This window comes from Protomyctophum bolini (assembly GCF_963924005.1).
Source record: "Protomyctophum bolini genome assembly, chromosome: 11".
Lineage (NCBI taxonomy): Eukaryota > Metazoa > Chordata > Actinopteri > Myctophiformes > Myctophidae > Protomyctophum > Protomyctophum bolini.
In genome coordinates this window covers 17,906,537-17,926,610 of record NC_137872.1, presented here as the reverse complement: position 1 = coordinate 17,926,610, position 20,074 = coordinate 17,906,537, and the positions used below count along the sequence as shown (strand labels likewise).

The following is a 20,074-nucleotide window of genomic DNA, read 5'->3' as shown; positions in this document are numbered from 1 at the left end:
TTCAGTGGGACCTCGTTTTTCAGAAACACATAAGTGATCTCAGACTGGTTCGTGGTCCCTCTTTGGGTAGGATCCAGTGCAGACAATTCCTCCTCGACTGACCTCAAGAAGGCTGGCTGCCAACCTGCCAGTTCCTCATTGACAGCCAACGAGAACCAGTCCTTATCTTCCTCCTCAGGCAGTGCTTCCTAGATTTCCACAAGTAATGTATAATTCTTTCTTCAGTCAAGCTATCAACAGCGGCATTCAAAACTCATTGCATTGCAAAAACGTGCTATATGAGATCTGTAATGGTGATGTCTGGACTGTATAGTATACAGTAGAAATGCTATCAATTATTCATTAACCACTTTAACCCGGGCATCCCTATTCATTTCTGGGCATGTTCTAGGCAAACATTAGACAAAAATATCAGATCTACAAGTTCACAATGCGTCACAATGTGATGCATTGAGCTTGTAGATCGAGATTTGGCATGGAGGAACACAGGGAAGGAACCAAATATAGACCCCAGTCAACAGAAATCTCAATATTTCAACATTTGTTTTTCAATGTTTTCTTTTGAAAATGAATGCCCTTCATCAAGGTAGTGAAAATAGCCAAGCTTGGCTGTTTTCACGGTTTAAAAATTATATATGATGTAATTGGTAAAGGGAAGTGTATATGTCTGATATTCAGGGAGACCTGTAATAAATTAAAACACAGACCTGATCAAATGATCATAATTTACTTTTTTATAAAAACCCATCAGCTGAATGCACAAAATGATATGTACGGTATTTCTATCATGATATAGACGTAAATCATAGAACTGACCTGCTCTGCAGCCTCCAATACATTTGCTGTTGCAGACTCTGTCCTTAGATAAACCTTTTGATGAATGTAGGACAGAGAGCGGTCACCAGATGGCGCTGTAACACACAATCTGTTAGGGGCCTGGGTAGAGAGCGATAAACGAGGTCAGTTGAAACTCTTTTGCATGTAACAAAATTGGTGTATTTGCTCATTTTCATATGCGCATAATTTATAAACAAAACATCCAGAGTGACAAATTACCCAATTTACAAGTTCACCTTTTACCTGGTCGAGTGCAGCCTGAAGCACTGGGCCCACTCCATCCTGGATTTGTCTGGGAGACATTATGAGGTCTTGCTTGGCTGGGGATTCATTCAAAATGTCCCCAGTGGCTCCAGGGGGGTTTGCTTGTTTGTTTGATATAGAGATGTCTTTTGTGGCTCTGTTCAGTTAAAGAAACATATGCTGCGTCATTTGAATACGTGTGGCTGGAGTGGGGAATAACAGCTTTTGGCATTACACCGCTATCTGTTAAAGGTCAGCATAGAATTACTAAATATGAAATTATGACTTGGATAGCACTGTATAAATAAGTCAAACACAAAGAAAGCAGACAGCATAACTAGGCAACTTGAAAGTAGTGTGTAGAGGATATTGAAAATTCGGACTGAAATTACAGCCTGGAATCTTTTATATTTTAGTTTAGTTGTCCTTTGAATAAAACTTAATTTAGTTTTAGTCATATTTTAGTCATCTGAAATTTTAGTCGACTAAAATATAAGATTTTACACTTGGTTGCATGCTTAAAATAGCCGATCTACAAGATCACAGTGCATCGTGAGCTTGTAGATCTAGATGCTATTTTCAGCATGCAACCAACCATAAAATGACTTGTCTTCCCTCCCTAACATTTTAGTCTAGTTTCAATTTGTTGACAAAATTGTCAGTATCGTCATCATAGCTTAGTTTTTATTTTGTTTTTATTCAGCTCCGAGTGAAAACCGGTAGTCAACGAACATTTTTCATATAGTTTAGTCGACGAAATCAACACGGTCTAACACAGTGTAACATAGTGTTCATGTAACACCAATCTTAGTTTCTTACACTCTCAGAGTAAAATTGATGGGGTGTCAGAGTTAAATTGCAGCACCTGGCATGGCATGGTGAGAGTGACCTCATCAGTGCAAAAAAAAAAAGTACAAACAGGGTCATGGCCAGCCTTGTCGTACTCACCCCTCTGGCCCCTCAATGAATTGCTTGACCTGTGTGCCGCCTATGATCTTGACAACAAGTCTGGGAATTGCATTCAGTCCAGAAGTATTTCTCTCAGCCATGGGTGATGTGATCGGGAGTCCCTTGAGAAAAAGACGGACAGAGAGAGAAAGAGACTGGCAGGCATGCAGGCATGCATGCAGGCAGGCAGGCATGCAGGCAGGCAGGCATGCAGGCAGGCAGGCAGGCAGGCAGGCAGGCAGGCAGGCAGACAGACAGACAGACAGACAGACAGACAGACAGACAGACAGACAGACAGATACATCAATCAAGCAGAGGAAGGCTGGCTCCAATCTCCATTCAAGTGATAAGCGTTGAAGTAAAAAATGGCCTGACTGTATCATTGAAATCTTTCTTACATGACTCCATTACAGTGGCACTGGCAACGACAGACATAAACCATTACATGCAGATTAAAGGTTATCTCCCCAGTTTCCACAAGTCTAAATGAAAATGATTATTATCACAGTAGCTGGGTTAAATCATAGAATAACTTATACTCACATATACGATCAGTCCATGGTCAGTGAAAACATAATTTGTCTTTGGAGATTGTACTGATAAAGATATCCAGGTAACTCATGGTGTCACAGCTAATCATATCATGCCATACGTACCCTGTTTGTGTTTGGTGTCGTTCACCTGGAGAACATCTTCCCAAGGTATCTCACAAGTCACAAGGTGTGTGTGTGTGTGTGTGTGTGTGTGTGTGTGTGTGTGTGTGTGTGTGTGTGTGTGTGTGTGTGTGTGTGTGTGTGTGTGTGTGTGTGTGTGTGTGTGTGTGTGTGTGTGTGTGTGTGTGTGTGTGTGTGTGTGTGTGTGTGTGTGTGTGTGTGTGTGCAAGCGCGCGCCTGCGCCTGTGGGGCCATTGGAATGACCTTGGAATATGTTCGGTGGGCCGTTATTTTAAAGTGTCATACTTCCAAGGAAGGACAATTCACAATGATCAAATGATACTACACAGCTGTGTGTTGGAGAGAGAAGACCTCGGTGCAAGAATTAGAGAAAGGAAAAAGTGAACAAGATCATTACAAACTAGGAGAAGGCGTGGATGCTGATACTGTAAGTGAAATCTCTAGAGGCAGAGGATACCAGTTGTAAAACATATTGCACACGTTTGCTGTAGTTGCCTAATACTATTAACAGACAAGTCAAGCTGTGATTGTATAGCAGCTCGATGGGGGAGAGAATTTGTCTCTCCCTGGTGTGTGGCCCATATACTTACCCTACCCGCTTAGATAGCATTTCTGTAGACTTAGATAGCATTTGATACAGACTTATAGCATGTTATGTAGACAGCACTATAATTGCATTGTATGTAGTCATAGCACGTCATAGTAAGAGATAGATATTTAATATGTACTGCCTTTTGCAGGACTTTACGCTAAACTATGTGAATAGGGCTCATTGAGTGTCAACTGTGAGTCAGTTTCATTTCTCCCCAAAATCCCTATCTTTCTATTTGATGTAGGTAGGTTTCGCTACGTTTATCATCCATGTCCAATACAGTCAGCAGATAGCAGGTTGTAGGCCTATATAGGGCAGGGTTTAGTGTTTTTATGATTCTGGTCAGACTGAATGATTATTTGCATTTTCTTTTGGGAAATGTAGACTGTCTGATATGTTTTATAGGCTATTAATGTTGATAATATCACAATTAAACAATCAAATGTATGTGGAAAGAAAACTCTGGTGTCTCCGGAAACTGTGTGTGTGTGTGCGAGAGAGAGAGACACCTTTCCTTTTCCAACGCACAATGATGATGAGGAAGACCCTCTATATTAACATGTATATAACGATGCAATGTGACTCTGTTTACAAAATGCTGTACCTCCTCCAACTGTATATACTTTCCACATTTTCAACTGTTTTTATATTTTGACACTTGCTTTGGCAATGTAAACGTATTTTTTCTCATGCCAATAAAGCTCCTTTGAATTGAAATTGAATATAATTGTTTAGGCTACATATAAGGCACTTTATTTCTTGGTTGACAAACCAAGTTTGTCTTAACTTCTTGAATCTTGCAGATCATTCATTTATTTATTCTCCCAGGCAAAAAATGTGACAGGATTGTAGTAAGCAACAACGAGGACATCTAGTGGACAGGCAGGGAACAACCGTGTCAGAAACTATGTATGAAGATTGTTTGACTTTGAAGAAGGTCTCTTGGGATGCTCCGGTAGGACAGTCAGAGCCAGCACTGCCAGCAGACACCTTTATTATCCAACATACAGTCTGCAAAGTGCTATTAACCGAAGTGATCCCCTAAAAACGTTATTATTGTAATTGATCCCTCCCAGCTCCCAGCGCCAGCTAGCTCGGCACTGCGCTGAGCAACGTAACCTCCGGGTCCGTCCCACTTCCTGTGTGTGTCTAGACAGCGCGCGCTACCCGACTGGGATGTGATGGCTGCATCATCCGGATCTACTTGAATTTCCACAGCATCATCATCATCATCATCGCCAACAGCCAGAAGCCATTCGTTTGGTAAGAACAGCAGACAGTAGATGGTTTAAAATGCTGATTGATCGCCTGTACGTTTTGCGCGAAGGTTAGGCACGTGCACGCAGACCAGAGTTGTCCAACTTGTCCCCCCCCAAAACTAAAATGCATCGCAGCACAGGCCATGTTTATCCTAGCTGTTGTTAGCCTGCTAGCCTGGCTGCAGCTTTGTTTAGTGTTTACTCTGCAGTTCAATGTACACTACACTGCTGCTGGTTATCACTACCGTAAGTGACAAGAAAGGGAACTCTTGTTTTAACGGCCCTCTCATGTGGCGTGTGTGACGCCTGCAAATAAAATAAGTTACAAAACAATAATGTCACTGTTTAGTTACGTGACGTCCTGCACAGACCACACAGCACGCACGTTATCTATTCGGCCCTTCAACGTTAATAGTACAGTGCAGCATCTTGCATTTCTTGCAGCATATAGCCTACCTTATAGATGGCATCATCATGAATCAGAATTACTCAACATAAATCATAGTCGTTCTCCACCCCAATGACCCCATCAAAAGGCTGGCATGACAATGACCCACAAAATAGCCTACAGACAAATCAACAAAGAAGTTATTACTGAATAGGCCTATCAGTGTTCTTAATCTAAACCGTACGGGCCATCTCAGTCTGCATAACTATTTCCAATTACTTTATGATGATGATGATGAGTATTTTTTATTTATTTGAATGACTAACTGACTTGTTTATGCCTCCTTTTAGATGTAATTCAGAATACAGTTTAACTCAGCTGGACTGTTAAAAGTTCAGTGTAATCTGTCATCATCTCTCAGGGATACTGATGCAATTCTGAGTTTAGCAAAGTGAGTGAATAAATATGTTAAGACATTAATGTTAATGTTAAGACATGTTAAGACATGAAAATGTGTCTTACTCTTAACGTCTTAATGTGTTTTCGCCTTGTCAGTATTGAGTATAAAATGGTGGTGAAATCGATGTAATAAATTTTGCTATTTTTCAATTGATGGTGATTGGAAATGTAGGGGTGTCCCAATATATCGATATCACGATACTTCCTCCCGCGATATATTGTATCGTCCTCCTGGCAATATATCGAAAATCATGATATTCATTAGTTAGTAGTAGTAGTACCCATTGTTGTGAACAGACAAGTTGTCGACAAGTTGCAAAGTTGCAGTCAGTGTTTTACTGTTTGACAAGATGCATGTACTTATTGGCCAGTTTGTGACACAAAATCTTGTACGATTTTGGAATAAATACATAATTCCAGATTTTCTGGTTATTTTTTTCAGTTACAGATATCGTGATATATCGTTGATTAAATCTCTTGCAATATATTGAGTATCGCAATATCACAATAGATCAAATAATATGATATTATCATTATTGAGGGCCTAATATTGCCACAGATATTGTATCCTGAGGTACCCATTTTGTCCGACCCCTAAAATGTACATATCTTGAATGGACACACAAATCAAAACAAATCCATTAAGACATGAAAACATGAGGGCCAAATATTCATCCAGCACCCCCAGCAATGCACACAGTTGCAATTCAAGCACATAGGTGCATTCTGAAATACCGTAGTAGACACGTGATACAGAGGAAGAAGTGACTGTATCATTGACCCATTAGTTACAAGTTTGGAGTAAAGTTGGTAATTAAAAGTTCAGTGCATTGTATTGTTCTTGTACAAAAATAAAAGTCAGAAATCCCCCCGAATCTGTCAATACTTTGTGAATATAATGTGATCCCCACAATATTCTCTCAATATCAATATCACGGTGTTTGGTCAAGAATATAGTATGAAATATAGTGATAGATTTTGTATCCACGTTGCCCAGCTCAGAGGTTCAGCTGTTAAAATAATTCTGTCTATTTACCTTCTGTAGAGCCACAACTCTCAACAATGGGACGCAGGAAGTCCAAGAGAAAACCACCTCCCAAGAAGAAACTGACGGGCAACCTGGACACCCAGTTCACCTGCCCGTTCTGTAACCACGAGAAGTCCTGTGACGTCAAAATGTAAGTTAACCTCAATGATGATGGCACGTCTAATGCGTGACCAATAGAGGGCCCCCAACTGTTTGGCTGCATTGGTCATCATGACACTTTTTGATGACGATACATCAATTATGCAGCCAATGTTTCCAGATTTGAACCACTCAGCCAACAATACTATGTTCGTTGTGTACCGGTATGTCATTGTAGGTGACTTTTTCAAAAAGGGCTGAAATTGTTGTGAGCTTCTACAGCAACACTTTGTTTGTTTTTAAATGTTTTAATAGGGCTGAAATGTTTACATAAAATAAGCCTCTGTTTGTGTTTATCTTGTATTTATCCATTTGTTTGTATTACATTGTATCCACCACCACCAGCATGAACAACATGTATACAACCATTTCCCCTTTTTAGGGAAAGGACTCGGAACACAGGAATTATTTCATGCACTGTTTGCTTGGAGGAGTTCCAGACTCCTATAACATGTATCCTTTTAAAGCTACAATTACCTTATAAGTCTTATACAATTCCAGACTGGCTGGCCAGGCTTATGACCATCAGGCAGTACTACTTGTCAACCAGTAATGTCCTACGGTCACCGACGTCATTTTAGCTATCATGCAATTCCAGACGGCAGATTTGTTGCACCATGGGAGCCAAACTACACCCGGAAGTTCAGTGGAATGCACTGGAGTCAACAAGAGCTCAGTGACCAGCTCATGAACAAACACTATTTCTGAATAACAGACCTTTGTAAAGTAATCACTTCTGGAAAGTAACACATTACATTATTGTCTGCTGTGTTGCTTTTTATGTGTACACTGTGTGATTTCATATCTAAAGAGCAAATAGTACGTTTCTGAATGTGCCAACTATCGCGAGACTGTCCGCCGTTTCCTGTCTGGCAGCCAAATCTCGCGAAACAGAAACAATACCTGCTGCTGTTTAGATCCTCAAATAAAATGATGTAGGCCTACTGTGGACTCTGTGCACATCGAAATGAAAGTGATTAGAAAACAACCTGTGGTATGTCTTTTATATTCCTGAACCGATTGTTTAGAAATAATGTTTGTTCACGAGCTGGTCCAGCCGGCTCCATTCACTGCTATGTATTCATTGAAATTCCGGTGTGCGATTTGCCTCCCATGAAAGTGTCATGGCGCAGCCTAGTCACGTGACCATGACCTTTCCTTAAGCTTCCTTGCCTGACACCAGGGTCTAAGGTTCTCAATGGAAGTGTAGGGAGAGAATCTGTGCTAGTTATATTGTATGAACATACAGTACTAGTACTCTACCATACAGATTGGTTAAAATGTCATTTTGTTCATTGAAATACTGCAAGTTCCAGCTTGTATAAAGAAATCACTGTAATTACTAATTAGAAATAACATTTAATAGCAAGTTTGAATGACCCTGGCTAGATGCTAGGGGTTTTGTCATGCATATTTTTAACCTCTGAAATCTGGTCTATCCATTAGGGGCACGGTGGCACAGTGGTAATGCTGTCACCTCACAGCTAGAAGGTCCTGGGTTTGATTCCTGCTGGGGATGCTGTGGGTGTGTTCTCTCCTGTCATCAGTGCCCATACCCGAGGCGGGGTTGGCCCTTTCTGTATGGAGTTTGCATGTTCACCCCGTGTCCCCTAGGTCTCAATATTACCTCCCCCTGGCCAGCCAGGTCGCCTGATGATGGGGAAAGGAACTGGTCGGAATAATGTGTTCCTTCCACTCGCCCCCTGTCAGGTGAAAATAATCAGCTTGGACTCCTCATGCACAGAAGAAGCAACCAGAGGAAGTGTAGCGCCCAGGATTACATTAGCTAATTGACACTGGGTGAAAAAATGGGTTGCAAAATCGTTGGATAAAGTTTTGAAAGGTGAAATCTGGTCTATTACTATACAGTATACCAATTATTTGTATACTATTATAAAAATTGAGACAGCACACACGTTGCTTTCCAAACTAGTTACTTTGAGGAGTTCTTCACTCAAAGGTTTTTGAGGGTCATGAGAGGTGCCCAAGCAAGCCACAAGCAAGGCATAAGGTGAGGGAGTCCCTGCCCCGAACAGCCTCGTGCATGAACGAGTGCTCCCTCTGCATTCAACATCGCAGGCAATCACAGTGATTTAGGGCAGTGTTTTCTGGAATTACTCATACACAATGTACACATTTTTTTTTAAACATTTAGATTTTAAAGGGTAAGACCACTTTTTGAGAGGTTTGAGTTGTTTGCTTACCTTATTATGGGAAAACTAGTCCATTCCATGAGTTATTTCGCTCCGTTGTGTTTATTAGCAATTTATGAAATAAAAAAGAAATAAAAAGGTTGCTCATTGACTTCCATCGTAACGGGGAAACAGCTCTCAAAGTCACTCTTTTAGCACATAAACCAATGCAACAAAAGCTGATTCTGACAGTTTATGAAAAACTCATGCAGTTTTATTTTTAATAAAACATTAACATTTTGTCTTGTTTTGACTAATTTGTGTAGAAAGAAGATCCGGTAGGTACAGTATGCCTACGTCGACCGAATCACTGCTTTTCGCGTTGAGTAAAAAGCGATCTGATTGGACCAAAACTGTACACCACTCCTGAAGCGTATTATTGGAATGCCGTTGATCCATGACGGGGGATGTAAACAAATGGATTTGATCTCGTCCGCTTGTCACTAAAAACATACACAATGGACGTGTTTGAGGGAGACACTTTAGAAGACACTTCAGAAGAAGTGTCTGGGACTGCTCGTATACGCGAGGCTGCACTGCTCGTATACGCGAGGCTGCAGCTGAGTGCATCTCAAACAGCATGGAGACTTGTTTACAAATGAAACCCCGCAAGATGTCCCCGTGAGTGTTGGGAACGCTGCAGTCTATCTCCGACTAAAATAGTAACTTTATAAATCTATCTTAATAGACGAAAATAAAACCGCATGAGTTTTCCTGATGTCATAAACTGTCAGAATCAGCTTTTGTTTCATTGGTTTATGTGCTAAAAGAGTGCCTTTGAGAGCTGTTTCCCCGTTACAATGGAAGTCAATGAGCGACTTTTTTATTTCTTAAATTGATAACACAACGGAGCGAAATAACTCATGGAATGGACTAGTTTGCCCATAATAAGGTAAGAAAACAACCTCTCAAAAAGTGGTCTTACCCTTTAACATCACTGTCGCAAAATATGTTCTTGTGGGGGTCCGGGGCCACATACATTAATTGGGGATCCTTGACATGAAAATGTTTCAGTACCACTTTGATAAAGAGTCCTATTACCTGTATATTGAGTCTGGTTGGTCCTTAACCATTTGTTTTCTAGATCTGTCGGAGCCAGTGGATGTTTACAGTGATTGGATCGATGCCTGTGAAGCAGCAAATCAGTAGCTGTATTTGCTTGTGATCTGCTGCCCGTTTATATAAATGTACCTACATTCCATCTCTCTGAATGCTCACCTGACATAGGTTGTATGTTTTAGTTGGCTCTACAGTATGTAGCAACACCAGTGTTGACAATTTCTTGACTGAGAACATTTATTTTCTTCCTTTCTTTCCTTTTCACTTGGATGATGTTTTTTGTGTGTGGAACACTTGTATTGCTGATCACAGCCCATATATCTGGCTGAGCCAGGACTTATCATGTATTATTTGGAGAAGGACCAAAAACCTGCCTATACACATTCAAATAATCCTCAGTGTTTACTTAACTCTGAGATTGTTGAATTTGGCTTGATTGGTGATTGTATTTTTTTTTCTACCCTCACACTTAAATTAAGACATTTTGTTATTATGCGTTATTAATAATGTTATACAAAATCTCTAGAATATGCACCCTACTGTGCATGCAGACTGGTTTCTGGTGTAGGTAGCGCTATGTCCGCCCAATAAGCAGATGAGTAGCGAGTGTTAATAAGCAAGTAATAAACTATTCACTGCATGTCTCTCCGAGATGAATTTCACACTCTCTCTTTTCCATGGTTTGGACATCCCACATCATCACAGTTCGCCATAAACCTTCACAAAACGCTCCATAGGTTGCGGATAGTGGATGTTATGCTTATGATTTGGATTGTGATATTAAAGATAAGATCATCAGAACATGATGCTGTAATACCTATTTTCTCACCATTCACAGACGCAGATATTTAAGGTAGTATTTTCTTTGGGACTAACCCCAACATATCCAATGTCTGTCATTGTTTTCACTGTGCTTGTGATATAATTACTACTCTGCAACACCCCCTGGTGATTGTATCGTGTATCGCCAATTTTAGTGGCCAAAATCTTGATATGATAATAGCAAGTATCGCCCAAGTCTAGTGCAAATGGGACCAAATGGACCGGTAAGGGTCCATTTGGTTCCATTTGTATACTCTGAGTTAAATGAACACTCAGGGATTCAGTGTTTCATTTCCTGAAGGCAAGATTTCCATTTTCAGTATCTGCCCTTAGCCATTCGTGAATGGATGCAGTGTGCATGGAGAAAGTTCCATTTGTGGTGTTCCCCTACTGTTGCACACTCCAGTTGTCCCTTTTATGGTAATATTATGTTAGTTTACTATCCATTCCTGATTGTAATGGCCTTTTTTTTCTTCTTTTTTAAAAACTTTTGTTATTTGACATTTCTTTAGTTTCTTAAAGCGCCAATCCAAGATTTCCGCATGCATATTTAACTAAACAAAGATGGTGTCATGTCTTGTCTTGTGTTCTGAACTTGACTATGTTACCAATAAAATAGCATACAATGTAAATATTGTGATATGACATTAGGTGCAGTAACTGTCCATTTAGACCTGAGGCTGATTTGGAAAAGGGTATATTATTTTATTAAAATAAATAATCATGTACTGTCTGTCGGGTGGGAACCTCATATGTCCGGAACTGTTACTTCAGGATTCAAATTTTAAAAATAGCAAAAGTAACAGATCTACAAGCACAAAACGCGTCGTTTCCAGATCTGCTACTTTTGTGTGACACTAGTATTAACTATGAACAAATAGTAGGGCATTCATTTACGAATAAACACAAAAATCTTAAACATAGATGAGAGGTTTCTGCCCGACAGCAATGATATAACGACTAAAATGACACCGATGCTTTCCCAGATTTAAAGGTATATAGGCTTTCCAGGTCTATACACAGGGTAAGGAGTGTGTATCCAACCACCACAGTTGTGCCAGTCTTACTAGAATCCACCCTACAAATGGATAAAAATGATTTATTATAAAATTACATTATTATTAAATCCAGGATTGGAGCTTTAAAGTGCTATGTTTTATTTGCTTTGTTCCAGTAAGCTTTTTCTTTGAGTTTCCTTTTTTATACCACTAGATGATTGTTGTTTTTATTTTGTTTATTTTTTTGTACAATAAACTACTTTTGAACAAATAAAATCTGCGTATTTGACATTTCTATATTTATTTTTCGAGTTTCCAAAGTGTACTTAAATCACACTAGTAGCCTACCTCCCTCTTGAGATTAAATTAACTAGAATTTGGCCCCCCTTCGGGCTGCTCATCCCAGTGTCATTGCAGCGCAATATGGGAAGAAGGAAATTGCGGGAGTTGACAGACTCCACTTCATGTTTCAGCTGTGTTTTTAAACTCAGTAGTGTGCCCTGCACACAGCGCACACTCGCAATTGCAGCTGGAGGGCGACGCGACACACACACACGCCCACACACACACACACAGAGCGATGTGTGGATAAATCACTGAGATTTGGGAAATGTGTTCTGAATGGGCCTGAATATATGTGTGTAGGCTGCAACAATGATTTCATAAAGTGTAGTTTAGTTTTGAACAGGCAACTAATGTAGTGATAGATTAATTGAATGGGCCTGAATAGATAGATAGATAGATTTCTTTATTTTTGTGTCATGCACCAAAGGCGCCCAGCCCACATGGGCTTACAGGACACACCATATCATTGCATTCAATATTGCATTGTGTACAATAAACAGATATGTTTTGTTGATATTCCCTTTTTTTTTTTTACACAAACAAAACATTCTGCCTTATTTCCCACGCCCTGCATAAAAAGTCTGCCAAAGCAAAAGTACCTTTCCTAAAACATAATTCCAGTTTTTCATAGTCCTCCAACCAGAAAAAGTCTGCACAGATGGTTGTCATTTTACAAAATAATACATGTGTTAATGCTTCATATAATGGGCAGTAAAACAAAAGATGATAGATTGAACAGGCAACTAATGTAGTGATTGATTAATTGAATGGGCCTGAATAGATCTGTGTATGCTGCAACAATTGGCGTGCTTTGTGTAAAAAAAATTAAATTTTGAAAAAAAAGTTATCCTCGTTTCTCATCAACCAAATGGACCCTTACAGGTCCAACACTGGTTATCGAAGCGTGCACACACACACACACACACTGTTGAAATGTAAAATTTAAATTTCAACGAAAGGACCTGTAAATGACAACACAAAAACTAAGGCACTGGTGTCGTACTTCTGGTTTACCGGAACGGGGTGCAACTCCCTGCAGTGCCCTGCTCAATTTGTTGTATTTACATGGTTCATTGGTCCATGGCATTGCAATTTCCGCAATTTCCCGATTTCCGAAATTTCCGCAATTTCGCGATTTCCGCAATTACGATTTCCGCAATTTCCGCAATTCCGCAATTTCCGCAATTAACATTTCCGCAATTTCCGCAATTTGACAAAAACGATGGGTTATAGCCCATGTTTTTTTAAATTTTGCAAAAAAAAAGTTATCCTCGTTTAGTCGTTTCTCATCATTTTGGACCATGGGCTATAGCCCATATCGTACGGCATACTATAGCGCGCCGTTTTTCATCATTTTTGAGGATTTGAAAAAAATGACGAAATGACAAAAACGATGGGTTATAGCCCATGTTTTTTGAAATTTTGAAAAAAAAAGTTATCCTCGTTTCTCATCATTTTGGACCGTGGGCTATAGCCCATATCGTACGGCATACTATAGCGCGCAGTTTTTCATCATTTTTGAGGATTTGAAAAAAATGACGAAATGACAAAAACGATGGGTTATAGCCCATGTTTTTTGAAATTTTGAAAAAAAAAGTTATCCTCGTTTCTCAGCATTTTGGACCATGGGCTATAGCCCATATCGTACGGCATTACTATAGTGCGCCGTTTTTCATCATTTTTGAGGATTTGAAAAAAATGACGAAATGACAAAAACGATGGGTTATAGCCCATGTTTTTTGAAATTTTGAAAAAAAAGTTAGCCTCGTTTCTCATCATTTTGGACCGTGGGCTATAGCCCATATCGTACGGCATACTATAGCGCGCAGTTTTTCATCATTTTTGAGGATTTGAAAAAAATGACGAAATGACAAAAACGATGGGTTATAGCCCATGTTTTTTGAAATTTTGAAAAAAAAAGTTATCCTCGTTTCTCAGCATTTTGGACCATGGGCTATAGCCCATATCGTACGGCATTACTATAGTGCGCCGTTTTTCATCATTTTTGAGGATTTGAAAAAAATGACGAAATGACAAAAACGATGGGTTATAGCCCATGTTTTTTGAAATTTTGAAAAAAAAGTTAGCCTCGTTTCTCATCATTTTGGACCGTGGGCTATAGCCCATATCGTACGGCATACTATAGCGCGCCGTTTTTCATCATTTTTGAAGATTTGAAAAAAATGACGAAATGACAAAAACGATGGGTTATAGCCCATGTTTTTTGAAATTTTGAAAAAAAAAGTTATCCTCGTTTCTCATCATTTTGGACCATGGGCTATAGCCCATATCGTACGCCATTACTATAGTGCGCCGTTTTTCATCATTTTTGAAGATTTGAAAAAAATGACGAAATGACAAAAACGATGGGTTATAGCCCATGTTTTTTGAAATTTTGAAAAAAAAAGTTAGCCTCGTTTCTCATCATTTTGGACCGTGGGCTATAGCCCATATCGTACGGCATACTATGGCACGCCGTTTTTCATCATTTTTGAGGATTTGAAAAAAATGAAAAATGAAAAAAACGGTGGGTTATAGCCCATGTTTTTTGAAATTTTGAAAAAAAAAGTTAGCCTCGTTTCTCATCATTTTGGACCGTGGGCTATAGCCCATATCGTACGGCATACTATGGCACGCCGTTTTTCATCATTTTTGAGGATTTGAAAAAAATGAAAAATGAAAAAAACGGTGGGTTATAGCCCATGTTTTTTGAAATTTTGAAAAAAAAAGTTAGCCTCGTTTCTCATCATTTTGGACCGTGGGCTATAGCCCATATCGTACGGCATACTATGGCACGCCGTTTTTCATCATTTTTGAGGATTTGAAAATGAAAAAAACGGTGGGTTATAGCCCATGTTTTTTGAAATTTTGAAAAAAAAAGTTAGCCTCGTTTCTCATCATTTTGGACCGTGGGCTATAGCCCATATCGTACGGCATACTATGGCACGCCGTTTTTCATCATTTTTGAGGATTTGAAAAAAATGAAAAATGAAAAAAACGGTGGGTTATAGCCCATGTTTTTTGAAATTTTGAAAAAAAAGGTTAGCCTCGTTTCTCATCATTTTGGACCGTGGGCTATAGCCCATATCGTACGGCATACTATAGCGCTCAGTTTTTCATCATTTTTGAGGATTAAAAAAAAATGACGAAATGACAAAAACGATGGGTTATAGCCCATGTTTTTTGAAATTTTGAAAAAAACAGTTATCCTCGTTTCTCATCATTTTGGACCATGGGCTATAGCCCATATCGTACGGCATTACTATAGTGCGCCGTTTTTCATCATTTTTGAAGATTTGAAAAAAATGACGAAATGACAAAAACGATGGGTTATAGCCCATGTTTTTTGAAATTTTGAAAAAAAAAGTTAGCCTCGTTTCTCATCATTTTGGACCGTGGGCTATAGCCCATATCGTACGGCATACTATGGCACGCCGTTTTTCATCATTTTTGAGGATTTAAAAAAAATGAAAAATGAAAAAAACGGTGGGTTATAGCCCATGTTTTTTGAAATTTTGAAAAAAAAAGTTAGCCTCGTTTCTCATCATTTTGGAGCGTGGGCTATAGCCCATATCGTACGGCATACTATGGCACGCCGTTTTTCATCATTTTTGAGGATTTGAAAATGAAAAAAACTGTGGGTTATAGCCCATGTTTTTTGAAATTTTGAAAAAAAAAGTTAGCCTCGTTTCTCATCATTTTGGACCGTGGGCTATAGCCCATATCGTACGGCATACTATGGCACGCCGTTTTTCATCATTTTTGAGGATTTGAAAAAAATGAAAAATGAAAAAAACGGTGGGTTATAGCCCATGTTTTTTGAAATTTTGAAAAAAAAAGTTTCTCATCATTTTGGACCGTGGGCTATAGCCCATATCGTACGGCATACTATGGCACGCCGTTTTTCATCATTTTTGAGGATTTGAAAAAAATGACGAAATGACAAAAACGATGGGTTATAGCCCATGTTTTTTGAAATTTTGAAAAAAACAGTTATCCTCGTTTCTCATCATTTTGGACCATGGGCTATAGCCCATATCGTACGGCATTACTATAGTGCGCCGTTTTTCATCATTTTTGAAGATTTGAAAAAAATGACGAAATGACAAAAACGATGGGTTATAGCCCATGTTTTTTGAAATTTTGAAAAAAAAAGTTAGCCTCGTTTCTCATCATTTTGGACCGTGGGCTATAGCCCATATCGTACGGCATACTATGGCACGCCGTTTTTCATCATTTTTGAGGATTTAAAAAAAATGAAAAATGAAAAAAACGGTGGGTTATAGCCCATGTTTTTTGAAATTTTGAAAAAAAAAGTTAGCCTCGTTTCTCATCATTTTGGAGCGTGGGCTATAGCCCATATCGTACGGCATACTATGGCACGCCGTTTTTCATCATTTTTGAGGATTTGAAAATGAAAAAAACGGTGGGTTATAGCCCATGTTTTTTGAAATTTTGAAAAAAAAAGTTAGCCTCGTTTCTCATCATTTTGGACCGTGGGCTATAGCCCATATCGTACGGCATACTATGGCACGCCGTTTTTCATCATTTTTGAGGATTTGAAAAAAATGAAAAATGAAAAAAACGGTGGGTTATAGCCCATGTTTTTTGAAATTTTGAAAAAAAAAGTTTCTCATCATTTTGGACCGTGGGCTATAGCCCATATCGTACGGCATACTATGGCACGCCGTTTTTCATCATTTTTGAGGATTTGAAAAAAATGAAAAATGAAAAAAACGGTGGGTTATTGCCCATGTTTTTTGAAATTTTGAAAAAAAAAGTTAGCCTCGTTTCTCATCATTTTGGACCGTGGGCTATAGCCCATATCGTACGGCATACTATAGCGCGCAGTTTTTCATCATTTTTGAGGATTTAAAAAAAATGACGAAATGACAAAAACGATGGGTTATAGCCCATGTTTTTTGAAATTTTGAAAAAAAAAGTTATCCTCGTTTCTCATCATTTTGGACCATGGGCTATAGCCCATATCGTACGGCATTACTATAGTGCGCCGTTTTTCATCATTTTTGAAGATTTGAAAAAAATGACGAAATGACAAAAACGATGGGTTATAGCCCATGTTTTTTGAAATTTTGAAAAAAAAAGTTAGCCTCGTTTCTCATCATTTTGGACCGTATTGTACGGCATACTATGGCACGCCGTTTTTCATCATTTTTGAGGATTTGAAAAAAATGAAAAATGAAAAAAACGGTGGGTTATAGCCCATGTTTTTTTAAATTTTGAAAAAAAAAGTTAGCCTCGTTTCTCATCATTTTGGACCGTGGGCTATAGCCCATATCGTACGGCATACTATGGCACGCCGTTTTTCATCATTTTTGAGGATTTGAAAAAAATGAAAAATGAAAAAAACGGTGGGTTATAGCCCATGTTTTTTTAAATTTTGAAAAAAAAAGTTAGCCTCGTTTCTCATCATTTTGGACCGTGGGCTATAGCCCATATCGTACGGCATACTATGGCACGCCGTTTTTCATCATTTTTGAGGATTTGAAAAAAATGAAAAATGAAAAAAACGGTGGGTTATAGCCCATGTTTTTTGAAATTTTGAAAAAAAAAGTTAGCCTCGTTTCTCATCATTTTGGAGCGTGGGCTATAGCCCATATCGTACGGCATACTATGGCACGCCGTTTTTCATCATTTTTGAGGATTTGAAAATGAAAAAAACGGTGGGTTATAGCCCATGTTTTTTGAAATTTTGAAAAAAAAAGTTAGCCTCGTTTCTCATCATTTTGGACCGTGGGCTATAGCCCATATCGTACGGCATACTATGGCACGCCGTTTTTCATCATTTTTGAGGATTTGAAAAAAATTAAAAATGAAAAAAACGGTGGGTTATAGCCCATGTTTTTTGAAATTTTGAAAAAAAAAGTTAGCCTCGTTTCTCATCATTTTGGAGCGTGGGCTATAGCCCATATCGTACGGCATACTATGGCACGCCGTTTTTCATCATTTTTGAGGATTTGAAAATGAAAAAAACGGTGGGTTATAGCCCATGTTTTTTGAAATTTTGAAAAAAAAAGTTAGCCTCGTTTCTCATCATTTTGGACCGTGGGCTATAGCCCATATCGTACGGCATACTATGGCACGCCGTTTTTCATCATTTTTGAGGATTTGAAAAAATGAAAAATGAAAAAAACGGTGGGTTATAGCCATGTTTTTTGAAATTTGAAAAAAAAAGTTAGCCTCGTTTCTCATCATTTTGGACCGTGGCTATAGCCATATCGTACGGCATTACTATGGCACGCCGTTTTCCATCATTTTTGAGGATTTGAAAAAAATGAAAAATGAAAAAAACGGTGGGTTATAGCCCATGTTTTTTGAAATTTTGAAAAAAAAAGTTAGCCTCGTTTCTCATCATTTTGGACCGTGGGCTATAGCCCATATCGTACGGCATACTATGGCACGCCGTTTTTCATCATTTTTGAGGATTTGAAAAAAATGAAAAATGAAAAAAAACGGTGGGTTATAGCCCATGTTTTTGAAATTTGAAAAAAAAAGTTAGCCTCGTTTCTCATCATTTTGGACCGTGGGCTATAGCCCATATCGTACGGCATACTATGGCACGCCGTTTTTCATCATTTTTGAGGATTGAAAAAAATGAAAAATGAAAAAAACGGTGGGTTATAGCCCATGTTTTTTGAAATTTTGAAAAAAAAAGTTAGCCTCGTTTCTCATCATTTTGGACCGTGGGCTATAGCCCATATCGTACGGCATACTATGGCACGCCGTTTTTCATAATTTTGAGGATTTGAAAAAAATGAAAAATGAAAAAAACGGTGGGTTATAGCCCATGTTTTTTGAAATTTTGAAAAAAAAAGTTAGCCTCGTTTCTCATCATTTTGGACCGTGGGCTATAGCCCATATCGTACGGCATACTATGGCACGCCGTTTTTCATCATTTTTGAGGATTTGAAAAAAATGAAAAATGAAAAAAACGGTGGGTTATAGCCCATGTTTTTTGAAATTTTGAAAAAAAAAGTTAGCCTCGTTTCTCATCATTTTGGACCGTGGGCTATAGCCCATATCGTACGGCATACTATGGCACGCCGTTTTTCATCATTTTTGAGATTTGAAAAAAATGAAAAATGAAAAAAACGGTGGGTTATAGCCCATGTTTTTTGAAATTTTGAAAAAAAAAGTTAGCCTCGTTTCTCATCATTTTGGACCGTGGGCTATAGCCCATATCGTACGGCATACTATGGCACGCCGTTTTTCATCATTTTTGAGGATTTGAAAAAAATGAAAAATGAAAAAAACGGTGGGTTATAGCCCATGTTTTTTGAAATTTTGAAAAAAAAAGTTAGCCTCGTTTCTCATCATTTTGGACCGTGGGCTATAGCCCATATCGTACGGCATACTATGGCACGCCGTTTTTCATCATTTTTGAGGATTTGAAAAAATGAAAAATGAAAAAAACGGTGGGTTATAAGCCCATGTTTTTTGAAATTTGAAAAAAAAAGTTAGCCTCGTTTCTCATCATTTTGGACCGTGGGCTATAGCCCATATCGTACGGCATACTATGGCACGCCGTTTTTCATCATTTTTGAGGATTTGAAAAAATGAAAAATGAAAAAAACGGTGGGTTATAGCCCATGTTTTTTGAAATTTTGAAAAAAAAAGTTAGCCTCGTTTCTCATCATTTTGGACCGTGGGCTATAGCCCATATCGTACGGCATACTATGGCACGCCGTTTTTCATCATTTTTGAGGATTTGAAAAAAATGAAAAATGAAAAAAACGGTGGGTTATAGCCCATGTTTTTTTGAAATTTTGAAAAAAAAAGTTAGCCTCGTTTCTCATCATTTTGGACCGTGGGCTATAGCCCATATCGTACGGCATACTATGGCACGCCGTTTTTCATCATTTTTGAGGATTTGAAAAAAATGAAAAATGAAAAAAACGGTGGGTTATAGCCATGTTTTTTGAAATTTTGAAAAAAAAGTTAGCCTCGTTTCTCATCATTTTGGACCGTGGGCTATAGCCCATATCGTACGGCATACTATGGCACGCCGTTTTTCATCATTTTTGAGGATTTGAAAAAAATGAAAAATGAAA

General features: G+C 38.6%; 1 protein-coding gene across 1 annotated transcript; it reads left to right on the top strand.

The window, feature by feature from the left end:
• Positions 1 to 4,425: 4,425 nt before the first annotated feature.
• Positions 4,426 to 11,927, top strand: LOC308323996 (transcription elongation factor 1 homolog). Its single transcript, XM_080775889.1, has 4 exons — positions 4,426 to 4,557; positions 6,446 to 6,578; positions 6,969 to 7,039; positions 9,863 to 11,927. Exons 2-4 carry the CDS (start codon positions 6,463 to 6,465, stop codon positions 9,925 to 9,927), a joined length of 252 nt encoding a protein of 83 aa, XP_080632015.1. The 5' UTR covers positions 4,426 to 4,557; positions 6,446 to 6,462; the 3' UTR covers positions 9,928 to 11,927.
• Positions 11,928 to 20,074: the final 8,147 nt, after the last annotated feature.